The following is a 13337-nucleotide window of genomic DNA, read 5'->3' on the forward strand; positions in this document are numbered from 1 at the left end:
CAACTGTGAGAATATGTCTTCCGCTTATTACTCTGTGGCGGCTGAGACTCAAGAGGAGAATCAGGGTGCTGTAAGAGTTCACATCAACAGTGAGAATAATACAGTGGACTCTGGAGTCAATGAGATGGGATCTGTCCTCACGTCCTGTCCTCTCTGATCCCATTCACATGGGGCTCGTACTGTGATCAGGATGACTCAACTAATCATGATGGTTAATGTGGTTAAATCACCATTTACTGCTGGCAGGAAACAACAAACAACGGTCTCCATTGTTGAAGGCTTCCTCCACCTTTCGCTTCTGGGACTCATTATTCACAAGGTCACCAGAGGTCGCGTGTCACAGAAATGTTGTTGAACAAAGAGATGATCCTTTTTTCTGGTCAGGACACTGTGATTTGGAATAAAAACAAATATATGAAAAAGACAAATATAGACTCACAGTCTCACAGTTTTCATCTTACCGTGACCCGGCTAGACTTTACCCCGGTGATCTCCCAGTAGCAGAACTCTGCTGTAGATTTTAATGGATAGCCATAGCATGGAAAATAAAGTGAAATACTCATATATGTTACCAGTAACCTGAGGATGACTGAGAACAATAAGTCAAGAGACAAGAAGTTGCACAGCAACGTGTTACCTGTTCTGTTCAACTAACATTTCAATGTTCTAGTAGGTTCAGTTTTAGGGCTAGAGTGAAGACACAAATATCATATGAAACTAGAAATCCTAAAGAAACTAGGGAGGCACCGATACCACTTTTTTTCAGACCGAGTACAAGAACAAGTACTTAAATTTGGGTACTTGCCGATACCGAGTACCGATACGAGTAAAGATGGTGACGAGAGGTTAACGTCGCGCTGCCGTAAAGTGGTATCGGTGCCATTGTATCGGAGCCGTATTGCGAGTACGAGTACATGAGCAAAGTATTGGACCCAATACCCAATACTGGTATCGGTATCGGTGCATCCCTAAAGGAATCCATTGATACCAACCCTAACCCATGTTGTCGGGAAGATCACTAAATAATGCTCCAAAGTTGGGCTAAATTTTGTCGAGGAAAAACTGTAATGTCTATTTTCAAAGGGGTCCCTTGACTTCTGACCTCAAGATATGTGAATGAAAATGGGTTCTATGGGTACCCACGAGTCTCCCCTTCACAGACATGCCCACTTCATGATAATCACATGTTTAGTTTTCAAGCTTTTTTAGCCGTTTTCTACCGTAATAATGGTCCAAAATGATATAAAATTGCATGAAATTTCATGAAAGTTCTGTACCTGTGATGTCTGCAGGTTTTGAATTGAAAAGACTGATCTCTTCATGTTGCACACAGGCCTACGTGGCTCAATAACCTGGCTTTGTCTTGACATATAGTTGACACGTTGTCTTATATTGATGACTTTCATATTCTGTTTACGGATCAGGGGGGGCTGTCCGTCGACGGTTGGGGTTCTGAATTAAAGTTGCCATGGTATATTGTGAAGGGAGTGAAGCGCCTTCAAAACGTCCGTAGCCCCGGGGCGTCAAGTAATAATAAGGCACCCTGGGCCGGGGGTGACTAAAAGGTTAATGAGAAAAAAGAGACTGCTATGAGACGGGATAATTCAGTGCATTTGGTGCACATGGAATTGGCAAAATAAACTAAAACATAAATGTGTCTTTTTAAAATATTTATAAAAATCTGATACAATTTTCTAGTCGTGTGATACTGCTTCACATAAACTCCCTCTTCCTGTAATCAACCTTCTAATTGAAAATGGAGATGCCTCCAAATAAGCGCCATAATTACCATTATCATTAGTGAGGGGAAGCCACTTCACAAACACTTCAAGCCTCAAGTGCTTACAGCCTCTCTCTCGGAGTAATTTGGTCCAACGCAGTAAAATAAGGGTGGTGGTGGTGGTGGTGGTAAATATCACTTTATTCAGGCTTACTTAGTAGGCGGTCTCTGGTCTTTAGTTAGCATGGGTTTTCTCCGGTTGCTCAGGTTTCCTCCCATAGTCCAAAGACATGCAGGTTTGGTTAATAGGTGACTCTGAATGTCCCATTGGTGTGAATGTGAGCGTGAATGATTGTCCGTCTCTACATGTCAGCCCTGTGATTGACCTGTCCAGGGTGTACCCCGCCTCTCGAACCAACGTCAGCTGGGATCAGCTCCGGTTCATTAGCCACCCCTAATAGCTAAAAAAACGAAGTTGTTCATTCCCCGTTGCACGTTTCTTTCCTGAGTATGAGGGTGAGCGACCCTTAGAGGACCGTTCACACTAAACTGGGACACGTTTAGAATGTTTACGTTTAAATCTTCGTAAAGGGTCTAAATGATGTTATGAGTAACCGCATAGAGATCTACATCCGACTGGTTTTCTTTTCCCCGTGGCAGCTCTTTCTCCAAGATCCGGGTGGCTCACAGACATCCTGACATCCTGTATTCCCATAGCACCCTCCACACACCCCGAGAGACACGATCTGAGCCTTCTTCAAGTCACAAAACAACATGTAGACTGGACTCCTAACCCCCAGTCCACTGGGGGCCTGACTGCATCCATTAAAGGTCCCATATTATGCTCATTTTCAGGTTCATACTTGTATTTTGTGTTTCTACTAGAACATGTTTCCCTCTCCTAATGTTAAAAAAAAACCTTTATTTTCCTCATACTGTCTGTCTGAATATACCTGTATTCACCCTCTGTCGGAAACGCTCCGTTTTAGCGCATTTTGACGGAATTGCAACAGGATTGCGTTTCTAGGCAACAGCTTGGGTCCATTTGTACTTCCTGTCAGCTGATGACATTCACATACACTGCAACCAGGAATAAACTGGGACACATTTAGAATGTTTAAAACTGCGTAAAGGGTCTAAATATTGTATATTTGTGACATCACAAATGGACAGAAATCCTGACGGCTTGTTTCAAATGCAGAGTTTCTGAATATGGGCTGTGTGTATTTCCCTGTGGATTGAGCGTTTTGATACTTTCACAGTATTTATATAGGACTTAAAACTGCTTTATAATATAAAAGACATGAAAATGTTACTTTTTATAATATGGGACCTTTAAGGCCACATTGAGGAGTTAATTTCCTCCATCAGGTCCGTGTGGTTCTTTCTTCAGAATAAACTCAGTTTCTTTCACAATCTTCTCAAGGTCCTGATACTGATGATAACGTGCTGCTGATGAGCCAAAAGATGAAGTATTTGGTTATTTGTGAAACATAAACTAAAGTAGAATATCACAAGATGCTCCACATTCCTCACTTTCACACCATTTCACCCTCTAAAATAACACGTGCAATTATAATATTATGACTTTATTCTCATAATACTACAACTTTTTTTCTCAGTCAATACAGAGAAATGGGAGAAAAATGTATTATTGCTACGACTACTTACGGCTTAATGTACTTTCACATACTTCCACGCTGATTTACTGAATCAGTGTTTAAGGTCTCTGAGATGCAGCTTTAAAGGAAGCTGCCACACATAATGGTAGTTTGTCTGTTTTGTTGAGAAATGTCACGTCTTTCACCGAGAGCTCAAGGACACCACCGCCAGGTACTCTGCTTGACTTTATTCCCCTGGGTGAACAGTATTGATCCTAGCTGCCGAATTAGCATTTTCATATCACCTTTCCTCATTTAAAATGGTGATTGCCGATATCTCACCCAGGACAAATGGTCGTCTGGGGGAATCGCAGCTGAGGGGTGATAGCGATCAGCCGCACAGAGTTAACGAGCTTATCATCACAATGTAAATAGCAGTGTGTGTGTGTGTGTGTTGATTGCTTTAGGGCCCGTCCCTCCTGTGGAAGTGTCACGGTTAGTAATCAAAGGGATGAACTGGAGGAGAATTACAAATGACTGTATCATCTGTGGATGTCACGGTGTCGACGGTAAAGGATGAGCAGCCTTGGCTGTTTGTCACACTGTAAGAAGACGGGATTTATCAGCTGCTGGTGTAGTAATAACTCAGAATGCAGTTATTGATCCCGGTCTACCGAAATCAAAGTGAATTCATTTACCGAGCAGGTCGATGAGTCCATCTCCATTCTAACTGAGGACCTTCCTAAATGGATATAATTAGTAATATTTGAGCAATAAACGTTTTTGAGGGGTTGAAACCAATACCGTTGATAGCTAATATTCTGTGCTGACACAGAGGGCAGGACAGAACCATACCAGTCCAACTGTATAGGGGATATATTATATTAAAGTGAGATTTTCATGTTTTTTATATTATAAAGCAGGCTCAAGTCCTATATAAATACTGTGAAAGTATCGAAACGCTCAATCCACAGGGAAATACACACAGCCCGTATTCAGAAACTCTGCATTTGAAACAAGCCGTCAGGATTTCTGTCCATTTGTGATGTCACAAATCTACAATATTTAGACCCTTTACGCCGTTTTAAACAATCTAAATGTGTCCCAGTTTATTCCTGGTTGCAGTGTATGTGAATGTCATCAGCTCACAGGAAGTACACATAGACCCAAGCTGTTGCCTAGCAACGCAATCCTGTCGAAATTCCGTCGCAATTCCGTCAAAATGCGCTAAAAACGGAGCGTTTCCGACAGAGGGTGAATACAGGCCTATTCAGGCCGACAGTATGAGGAAAATAAAGTTTTTTTTAACATTACAGCATGTAAACATGTTCTATTAGAAACACAAAATACAAGTATGAACCTGAAAATGAGCATGATATGGGACCTTTAATGGATGCAGTCAGGCCCCCAGTGGACTGGGAGTTAGGAGTCCAGTCTACATGTTGTTTTGTCACTTGAGGAAGGCTCAGATCGTGTCCCTCGGGGTGTGTGGAGGGTGCTATGGGAATACAGGATGTCAGGATGTATCTGAGCCACCCGGACCTTGAAGAAAGAGCTGCCACGGTGAAAAGAAAACCAGTCGGATGTAGATCTCTACGCAGTTACTCATAATGGCCACTTTGAGTCAGACTCGGAGACGAGTTTTTGACATGACTAAACGTTGTTTTACGTGAGTCCTCGTTTCCCTGAATCCCTACAGCAGCGCTGGAGACAATGGCTCCTTAATGCACGGGACCCTGAGTACCAGGAGGGCTTCACGAGACACCAGCTTTAAAGGTCCCATATTGCAAAAAGTGAGATTTTCTATGTCTTTATATTATAAAGCAGCTTTAAGTGCTATAAAAAATACTGTTAAACTATCAAAACGATCAATATTTGGAGAAATACACACAGCCCGTATTCAGAAATTGTGCGTTTGAAACAAGCCATTTGTGATGTCACAAATATACAATTACATTTAGACCATTACATGGTTTTAAATATAAAGATTCTAAATGTGTCCCAGTTTATTTCCTGTTGCAGTGTATGTGAATAACAGCAGACAGGAAGTAAACATGGACCCAAGCTGTTCCCAGGCCACGCAATTCCGTTGTATTTCTGTTGCAATTCCGTTGAAATGTGCTAAAATGGAGCATTTCAGAGGGTAAATACAGGTATATTCAAGCAGACAGTAAGAGGAAAATAAAGTTTTTTGAACATTACAGCATGTAAACATGTTCTAGAAGAAACACATAAAAAAAAAGTATGCACCTGAAAATGAGCATGATATGGGACCTTTAAACCAGAATCATCCCTCATGGGTTCTGCTTTATTATACGATATTGTATCCCCATCTTGACGAGGGGCTTTGTGTTAAAAATATCACCTTCATTATTTCAACTGATCTAGGTACAGGTAGTATTTTAACACAGACAAAAACTGTCACAGAGTGGAGGAACAAAGGGTTAGCAGACAATCATTTTTGCAGAACTTTGTACAAAATGCATATAGCATGGATGATATTGTGGACAAAGCGAGGGAAATATAAAAAGGGGGATTTATGGCTGAGTTGAGCCAATCAGTGTCTTGATCATTTCTACATTAAAATGTGTGTTATCATCACATCAAAGACGGGCTACACTGGTTGGCGTCTGAACTGTAATGAAAAAGCCGGCGCGGTGTTTATATATGGATCTCGGTGTAATAATTAGGCAGGCAGACATAAAGCTGTGACTAGCAGCATCTCCCAGTCTAATTGTAACAGTGTCTCTCCGCAGCACTCCAGAGGGAGATGTGAAAACTAACTAACTGTGTTTCCTGGCTGTGATTTTTACCACTCCACTATTTATATCTACAGACACACGGGTGTTTCAGCGAGACAGCAAAGAGTCGCTCCGGGCTAGCTTCATAGCAATCTCCTGCTACTTCTCCCAGACTGTCATCTTTTTGTAGTTGTGTTGATTTGTGGGATTGGAGGCATCATCAGGCTCTACTGCTGTTTCCTCTGCAACCACCATCCTGCTGGAACAAAAATACTTTTTGTCAGAGTTTTTTACACCAAACAATAGTACTTTTCCTTAGTAAGACACATGGTTCCTGCACCTACTTAGTGTTCCAAGCTGAGTCTGAGCAATTCCCTAAACTACGCAATTTGGCACAAAGCACACTCGACGGAACCGGAGCCTCCATCTCACTCTCACCGTCCCCCAATTAGACCTGAAATCCATAAACTCATTAGATTGTCCAGGTTACAGGGTTCTCTCATTCCCCTGACATTTTCACACTAACAAGACAAACTCTGTTAACACGGAGCTTCCAATTATTCAGAAAAAATGTGACAGCGCCGCTAACAATGCAGTGAACAGCCTTTTTGTCAGTAATTTGCCGCGGCCCGTCTCGGTGACACACTCTGGAGGACGGAGATGTAGATGTACGCGGAATTTTAACTTCATAAAAAACATTTGTTATTCAGCGTGTAGGAGAGGGGCGTCTGAGAAGTTGTGTGTCTTATTTAAAAGTTGTGGATATTCACATAAAAGTCAGTTTACTTAGTGTAACTCAGCCTGCGAAAACACTTCTGTGGCCGTGGAGGACCTTTGTCAAGTCTGGGAAAAGAACCCTGATGATGTCATAGTGATGTCATCATAGCTGGGGCTTGTAGACTACGAATGTATTATAGAAAGGTATGGAGTTTGAAAAGATATGGGCTTTTACAAGGAGGGGAGTCTAATGACAATATGCAATTGAGTTGCATCATGGGAAATGTAGGATCCAATGTTTTTGCAACTTCTAAAAGTCAGAATATCGGGATCTCTATTGTTTAATTTCATACCAGTCTTTATGGTCATGTGGCTAATAAATGTCTATTAAAGGATTTCATATTTTTATGAGCCATTAGAGTCGACAAAAAGGGTAGAAAGAGATGACTGATGGCATGCAGCAAAGTTCCCATTCAGCCCTGAATCAGTCGCAGCGCCTTTATATATATATATATAAATATATATATTCAGTTTTGCATTTATTTTTTATTTATTTAGTATTTTTGCATTTATTTTATATTTATTTTTAATGTATGTATTTATTTCTGTATTTTTGCATTTATCTATTTATTTCTGTATTCTTTTCTTTATACATTTCTGCCTTATTATCCAAATGTGGGGGCTGTCACTCAACATTTATCATGAATAAATGCATCAATAAATGAATAATTACACACCTTTAAAAATGAATTAAAAATAAATGAATGCAAAAATAAATAAATGAATACACAATAAAAGCCACAATAAGTACATTTCAAAATTAATAAAGATATATACATAAATAAAAGGGATAATTAAACAGAAGAGTAAATAAATAAGAGAATTAATAAAAAAATAAATATAAAAGAAGCAAATTAAAATAGAAATATCACTTTATGACACATTTTATCAAGTAATTAATGGCTACATTTATTTTTAACATTATTTTTGCTGCATTTAATGACATATTTATTTATCTTAACTGTGTTGTGAATAAACTGAGTAGTGAGTACTTACGAAGTGGAAATTGCACATTAAGGTGACGACTTCAGGATGTTTCTGGACACAAACAAACAAACAAACAAACAAACAAACAAAGACAAAACAACACAAAAAGTTTCAAAATAGAAATGAAGCAGGAATTCAGTGTGGACTTACTTTGGGGGGACGACTAAAAAGCATCCCTGAGCAGGCTGAAGCTCGATTTCACACTAAAATATGTCATTCGTGGTTATTTTTTGGACCAGTTCAGTTAAGAACGTGTATAAACCATCTTTGAGTCTGTTGTAGAACTATTACAAGCATTAGCAGCCTTTTTTATGATAGAACATATACACCGGGTTACTTTTTTGTCTGCCCCTCTCCCTTCATTATTCCACCCGGAAGTAAGTCCACAGTCAAGCATGTCTGCGCCGAGTACCTACCAACCCGTGAGCCATGTCATTTTCGACATGGATGGATTATTATTAGGTCCTGAAACGTCCTTATTTGTGTCATATCTTGTAGTTGTGTGTAGGTTGCACCTACGTTAAAGCTGCGTTGATAGAGAAACTCATTCATTCACTTTTGAGCTCGTAATCGTGAGTGGTGCAGAGTTGTCACGCCGAACTCCATAGAGAAAAGTTGAAATTCATGATTTCTTTGCACAGGGTCAAAATAACGTGTCACACCGAGCAATATGACTTAATGGGTGTTTTATTAATAACCTACGGGTGAATTCGGCATACATTTAAAATACCTATATGTACTGCAAACCTTAGATATTTACTGTTGTTTAACCTGGTTACCATGTTACCCTCATAAGAGGCTACAGGAAACCAACATGTGAAAGTTGATGTTTTACAGACTTTAGGTTTAAAGTTCATTAATCAGACATGTGCCGAATTAAATATGTGTATCTACTGACCAGTTTAAACATGGATCAAGTCAAAAATGACCTCATATTTTAAATGATGTGAAGCTTTTAACCTTGATCATGTATTTGTTTTGCTATTGTCTGGTCAGAAATAGCCTAATCAGAATCAGAATGGTGTTTATTGCCAGGTGTAAGAGGTAGATGACTAGGAATTTGCTTTGGTTTTCTTGGTCCAAGATAACAGTATAATAACAAAAGAATAGATAAAAACGTTAGAATAAAATAAGAATAAAAAAAATGAATTTCTAACAATATACAATATACAAAGTAAGCTATAAACATGATATAAACAAATAGTGCAAATATTGCCTAATGTTGAATTCTGCACTTTTTTATTAGTGCATAATAACGTTTTTAGTAGTATATAATAACTTACATTTTCTTTTGACTGAAGCTACAGTTTCACATCCAGCTGTTATTGTCATTTTCTGAAATAAGCTAAAATAGATTTGTGCCCCAAAGGTTCCATTCATATGCAATCTTAAAGGTCTGAAAGGTATTAATTTTGTATTTTCTCATTTTTTAGACACAGAGCGGCTGTACACTGTGTCCTTCCAGGAAGTGTGCGACCGCTTTGGGAAGCGGTACACTTGGGACGTGAAGGCGTCGGTGATGGGTAAAAACGCTCTGACTGCTGCCCAGACGATCCGGGACGCTCTGGAGCTTCCGATGACGGCCGAGGAGCTCCTCGCTGAAACCAGACAAATACAAGAACGGATCTTTGCCTCTGCCGAACTCATGCCAGGTATGCTTGAGTTACCTCGCCATATTTGACACCTGAGAACAGAACTGTTAATGGCATTTCCCTTTAAACGCATGATGGACAACTGGCAACCAGTTCATAACAATATACCTTTCTACAATGGCCCATTATTACCAGTATATACACAGTGAGGCTGTAAAGGAGGACGAGTTGGCGTGATGACGTCAACAGTCTTGCTCACAGGACCTGTAGTTAAGCAGCAAGTATGAGTGCTCTTCCCAGGACAAACAGTGGAGTTATTGCCAGGCTTCCATTATTTACACCTTTGTATTGGTCTAGTTTAATAAAACATTTACCTGCCGTGGACTTTATATGATTCAGAATTAGGATGCAGCTGTGATATGTGGTGAAGCATGGAGCGGCAGCGTTTACAGGGTATGTAAGTGTTCAGTGTCCATGTTCTCTTCACCTAACCGGAACGTGTTCCTTGAGGGAGTTTTTATTACATCTTTATAGACCGTCATCCTTGAAGCTGTAGATTAAAATCCTCCCACAACTCCGCTCGGCTCTCGGCTCACCATTGAACCATTGATAAGAAAAACATATTCAGTAGCTGTGGGGCCATTCCATACCGACTCACCGTGAGCTCCCAGATCATGTCGTGGATTTTCATGTGAAAAGAATCATGTCTTAAATTCATGGGACCTTGTAAAATCCTATAGCTCTACTCCAGATACTTTTTAAGATTTGGAAGTTGAAATTTGTACGGAACATCCCGGAAAAAAATGTTTTTTACTCAAATGAAGAATCTTTAATCTCCACTAGTTTTCACTTTCTTTTTCATTTGTTCCTGCATTAAAAAAATGGTGCCACATATCTTGCTAAATATTTATTTTTTAAAGGTCCCATATCATGCTCATTGTCAGGTTCATACTTATACTTATACGTATTTAGTGTTTCTACTAGAACATGTTTACATGCTGTAAGGTTAAAAAAAAAACTTTATTTTCCTCATACTATCTGCCTGAATACGCCTGTATTTATCCTCTGTCCGAAACGCTCCGTTTTAGCTCATTTCAACGGAATTGCAACGGAATTGCGTTGCTAGGCAACAGCTTGGGTCCATGTTTACTTCCTGTCAGCTGATGTCATTCACATACACTGCAACCAGAATTAAACTGGGGCACATTTAGAATGTTTACATTTAAAACTGTGAAATGGTCTAAATATTGTAGATTTGTGACATCACAAATGTACAGAAATCCTGACGGTTTGTTTCAAACGCACAGTTTCTGAGTACGGGCTGTGTGTGTTTCTCCGTATATTGAGCGTTTTGATACTTTCACAGTATTTATATAGCACTTAGACCTGTTTTATAATATAACAGACATGACAATCTCACTTTTTACAATATGGGACCTTTAAGATATTTTGACTGTATACTTCCCAAGAAGGATTATCTTAATTTCCTTGAAACTTTTTGAAGGGAACATGTTAATATTTATGGCAGATATATACAAAAAAATATAAAATATGTTGTATTACTCCAACATTTAATCTTTTTTTTTATTTTGTTGTACTTTTCACATGGCTGTAATATTACATTCAGTTGTTTTATTTCAAATGTACATATTTGCACTACTGAGGACCCTGTTTTTCATTGGTTCAGGAAATGTGCAAGTTCCAGCTTGTAATGGCATGGTGTGTTGCATACTATGATCACTACTATGATCAAAATATTCGGTTCCTTAGCTCAGTGCACATACTATTTTGCAATTTCCCACTTTTCTGAGCTAATTTCAGACCTCGTCAACTCGTAACATCTGGCTAATCCCACCTGAAACGGGTTTTGGGAGGATTATTCCAAAATGCATTGCAACACACCCAGAAGTATATAAAAGAGTTCAATCATAATTATCTTCACCATTAAGCAGTTTGATGTGATAGTGAGATTTAATATTTAATAGTTCATGTTTCTATGGCTTTTACAAGTGTAAGAAATGCTTGTTTATTTCTTATTTTATTGTTGGTCATTGGTGCTTTTTATATATATTTGTATAATATTTATTCATCCACCTTTTGTCTATTCCTCACCTTTATTTGCCCAGCTTTGTTGTCCTTGTCCCTATAGCTGTTATTTCTATTTCTGTGTAAGTAGAGAGATGCATAAAAGCTGCAGTCAAATCCCTTGTGTGTGTGTACTTGGCAAATAAAACCGATTCTGGTTTGCAGAAACTTAAATTACTCCCATAAAAGTAAAGCTTTCAAAATATCTCTATCTCTATCTCTATCTATCTATATATCTATAGTAAAGTATTTGGAGTTTTTCAAATGAATGTTTTCAAGAAAAATCCATGACCTGAACCGGGAGCTCGTGGTGAGTTGGTATGGAATTGCCCTGTGGAGCTCCGTATAAACAGGGATTTCTAGCCTTCTACAGTCATATATTAGTCTAACCCTGAGTCTCATTTCGCAACATGTGTCCCTCTAGGTGTGGAGAAACTGGTGCAGCATCTACAGAAGCACAACATCCCCATCGCCGTGGCCACCAGCTCAGCCGGCGTGACGTTCAAGCTGAAGACGAGCCGACACGGAGACTTCTTCGGTCGGTTCGACCACATCGTTCTGGGCGACGATCCCGACGTGAAGAACAGCAAACCTCAACCGGACTCCTTCCTGGTCTGCGCCGGCAGATTCAACCCTCCAGCTTCTCCAGAGAAGGTAAGGACAACCGGTTACACATGTACCAGTACCTGCTTGTTCATCTAAATGTAGGCTCTGCTAGTTCAAGTGTTGTTTGAAGCGTAGTGATATTTAAATGCTGTAAAATGCATTTAGAGTCAGTGGAAAAGCTGTGTGTGGAGGGAGCTAGATGCACTTTAGGAAAACACAATTGCGTTTTTCACCTTTGATTAATCTTAGTGTATGTGAACGTAAGCCCAGGAGCCTCACGCTCTCTCCAGCAGAGCTACAAATGATCGGTGTACATAATAAAATGTGACTGCAGAATATAAGAACGGAGTTCTGGACCAACTTTGCCACCCACACAGTATTGACTGTAAGAGTGAAGTACAAGTTTGCTTCCCACAGAGCAGTGAGGGAGTGTTGGACTTTCACTTCATAGTCGCGACAGGGAGGAATGTATTGAAATCTGATCGATCCAGCGGTTCCTTTTGCTCACAGACTGTATTCTCAAATAAAACATGGTATTCAAATAATGGCATCGTCCCAAAGAATAGCCAAATGAAAGTTGGTTGCCACTACAACATTTATTACTTTCCAACTGCTTTTCTTTCCTTTTTTTGTCATTGCTGTCGAGCTCTAGTCAATGAAACTCAACATTTCACATCACAGAACAGTATTTATTAAAATACTGCAACATTTAAGAATACAACAAAACTGAAAACACACATTTCACATAATACAGTATTTCACGTAATGCAACATTTCACGTAATGCAACATTTCACATGTCACGACATTTCACGTAACACACATTTAAAAAACACAACATTTCATGTAACACGTAACGCAACATTTCACATAACACACAGTTCAAGTATCACGTAACACAACATTTCACGTAACACAACATTTCATGTAACACGTTACACAACATTTCACGTAACACAACATTTCACATAACACATTACGCAACATTTCACTTAACACATTTCACGTAACACAACATCACATAACACGTTACACAACATTTCCCTTAACACAACATTTCACGTGACGCAATATTTCACGTAACACGTAACACAACATTTCACGTAACACGCTACACAACATTTCACGTAACACAACATTTCACGTAACATAACATCACGTAACACGTTACACAACATTTCACGTAACACAACATCACGTAACATGTTACACAACATTTCCCGTAACAC

The 13337-nt window shown here is 39.3% G+C and overlaps 1 protein-coding gene and 1 long non-coding RNA gene across 3 annotated transcripts in view; one reads left to right on the forward strand and one right to left on the reverse strand.

Moving 5' to 3' along the window:
• Window positions 1–5503: 5503 nt before the first annotated feature.
• Window positions 5504–9249, reverse strand: LOC119483874. Its single transcript, XR_005205832.1, has 3 exons — window positions 9110–9249; window positions 7836–7877; window positions 5504–6321 (listed from the first exon to the last, which is right to left on the reverse strand). It is a non-coding gene; the product is annotated as an uncharacterized LOC119483874 (long non-coding RNA).
• The window catches only part of LOC119483823 (pseudouridine 5'-phosphatase), a 31316-nt gene continuing 26153 nt past the window's right edge, over window positions 8175–13337 (forward strand). For both annotated transcript variants that reach the window (XM_037762318.1, XM_037762319.1), the window contains exons 1-3: window positions 8175–8288; window positions 9260–9478; window positions 11928–12157. In XM_037762318.1, coding sequence (XP_037618246.1) covers window positions 8222–8288; window positions 9260–9478; window positions 11928–12157 — 516 coding nt within the window. In that variant the 5' untranslated portion in view covers window positions 8175–8221. The remainder of the gene's footprint in view (window positions 8289–9259; window positions 9479–11927; window positions 12158–13337) is intronic.

The sequence above is a fragment of the Sebastes umbrosus genome, chromosome 24 (genome assembly GCF_015220745.1).
Source record: "Sebastes umbrosus isolate fSebUmb1 chromosome 24, fSebUmb1.pri, whole genome shotgun sequence".
NCBI lineage: Eukaryota > Metazoa > Chordata > Actinopteri > Perciformes > Sebastidae > Sebastes > Sebastes umbrosus.